Genomic DNA, 1,066 nt, shown 5'->3' on the forward strand with positions numbered 1-1,066 from the left:
AACGCACACGACAACTGCGCGAAAAGAGCTCACCAGCTCATTCGCTTAGTAGTGAACCCGGCCGAAGTAATTTTAAGCAACTGCCACAGAGGCCGAACTTCTCATATCAAATAACTAACTTTTCTGTAATTATCTTAGAGGAAATAAAACATATCAGTGATCAAACTGCAATAAAGAGCTTTTATTCCTATTTACATTAAGATTATTACTTTTTACCACCCTGTGCATGCTCCGGGGGGGGGGTCTAATGTAATACCACCATGTGCATGCTCGGCCTAATAACCAAATCACTGTATCTAACAATTATCTATTAGCCTGAATGAAATTTTCCCAGGAAATTGCATGTGGGGGGGGGCTAGCTCCCCCATGTAATGCCACCTAATATCTGTAATATGCATTCCCGAAGTGGTGTAAGGCTCCGCCCACTCCTCCGACATCATGCCGTCCATCCACGCCCACAGGGCGGCGCTCGGCATCGCCCCCTCCGGGGGCGTCATCCGGCTCATCCTCACTTGAGGTCCACTTAAGGACTGGGTAGTGAAACGATTGGCGGCTCAGTATTATTTCTATCAATTCTTTATTTAAGGTTTTTCAGGTTTTAGGACTGGGTACCCAGCTATACAGATGTTCAAATTTGAGTCAGATACAGCATCTGTGAAGCAGAGTATACAACTGTGCTAGTAATAATGGTCAACATTTAAGTGCGTGCACAATTAGGTTTGAAAATTGTCACACGTTCTGGGTGCGCTGTCAATCTGCAACGTCCACTGTTTCAATACGATAGTATGTACAGCAGCAAGGAACATGGAGGGTCCCACCCTCCGATGGCTTGGGGGGGAGTGGTCCGTGAGAGGATAGTGGTAGAGCATCCACATGATATTGTAACCGTGGTGTAAAGTACAAGCTGCACAAATGAAAGGGATGTCCCCTCAGTGGGGTGGTGCTAGAGAAGGGGGGGCAGGGGAAATCGGGGTGGGGAGAGGGTAGGCAGAGAGGGCCGGGACCGACCGGGAATGGTAGTGGAGGAAGATTGAGGAAGGGGGGAGAAAGAGGGGGAGAGGAGCAG

General features: G+C 48.4%; 1 protein-coding gene across 1 annotated transcript in view; it reads right to left on the reverse strand.

Moving 5' to 3' along the window:
- Nucleotides 1-713: 713 nt before the first annotated feature.
- ZC3H12D (zinc finger CCCH-type containing 12D) overlaps nucleotides 714-1,066 on the reverse strand; it is a 43,580-nt gene continuing 43,227 nt past the window's right edge. Inside the window, exon 6 of the mRNA XM_018565638.1 lies at nucleotides 714-904. Within this exon, the coding sequence (XP_018421140.1) occupies nucleotides 714-904 (191 nt within the window). The remainder of the gene's footprint in view (nucleotides 905-1,066) is intronic.

The sequence above is a fragment of the Nanorana parkeri genome, unplaced genomic scaffold (assembly GCF_000935625.1).
Source record: "Nanorana parkeri isolate BGI_ZX_2015 unplaced genomic scaffold, ASM93562v1 scaffold869, whole genome shotgun sequence".
NCBI lineage: Eukaryota > Metazoa > Chordata > Amphibia > Anura > Dicroglossidae > Nanorana > Nanorana parkeri.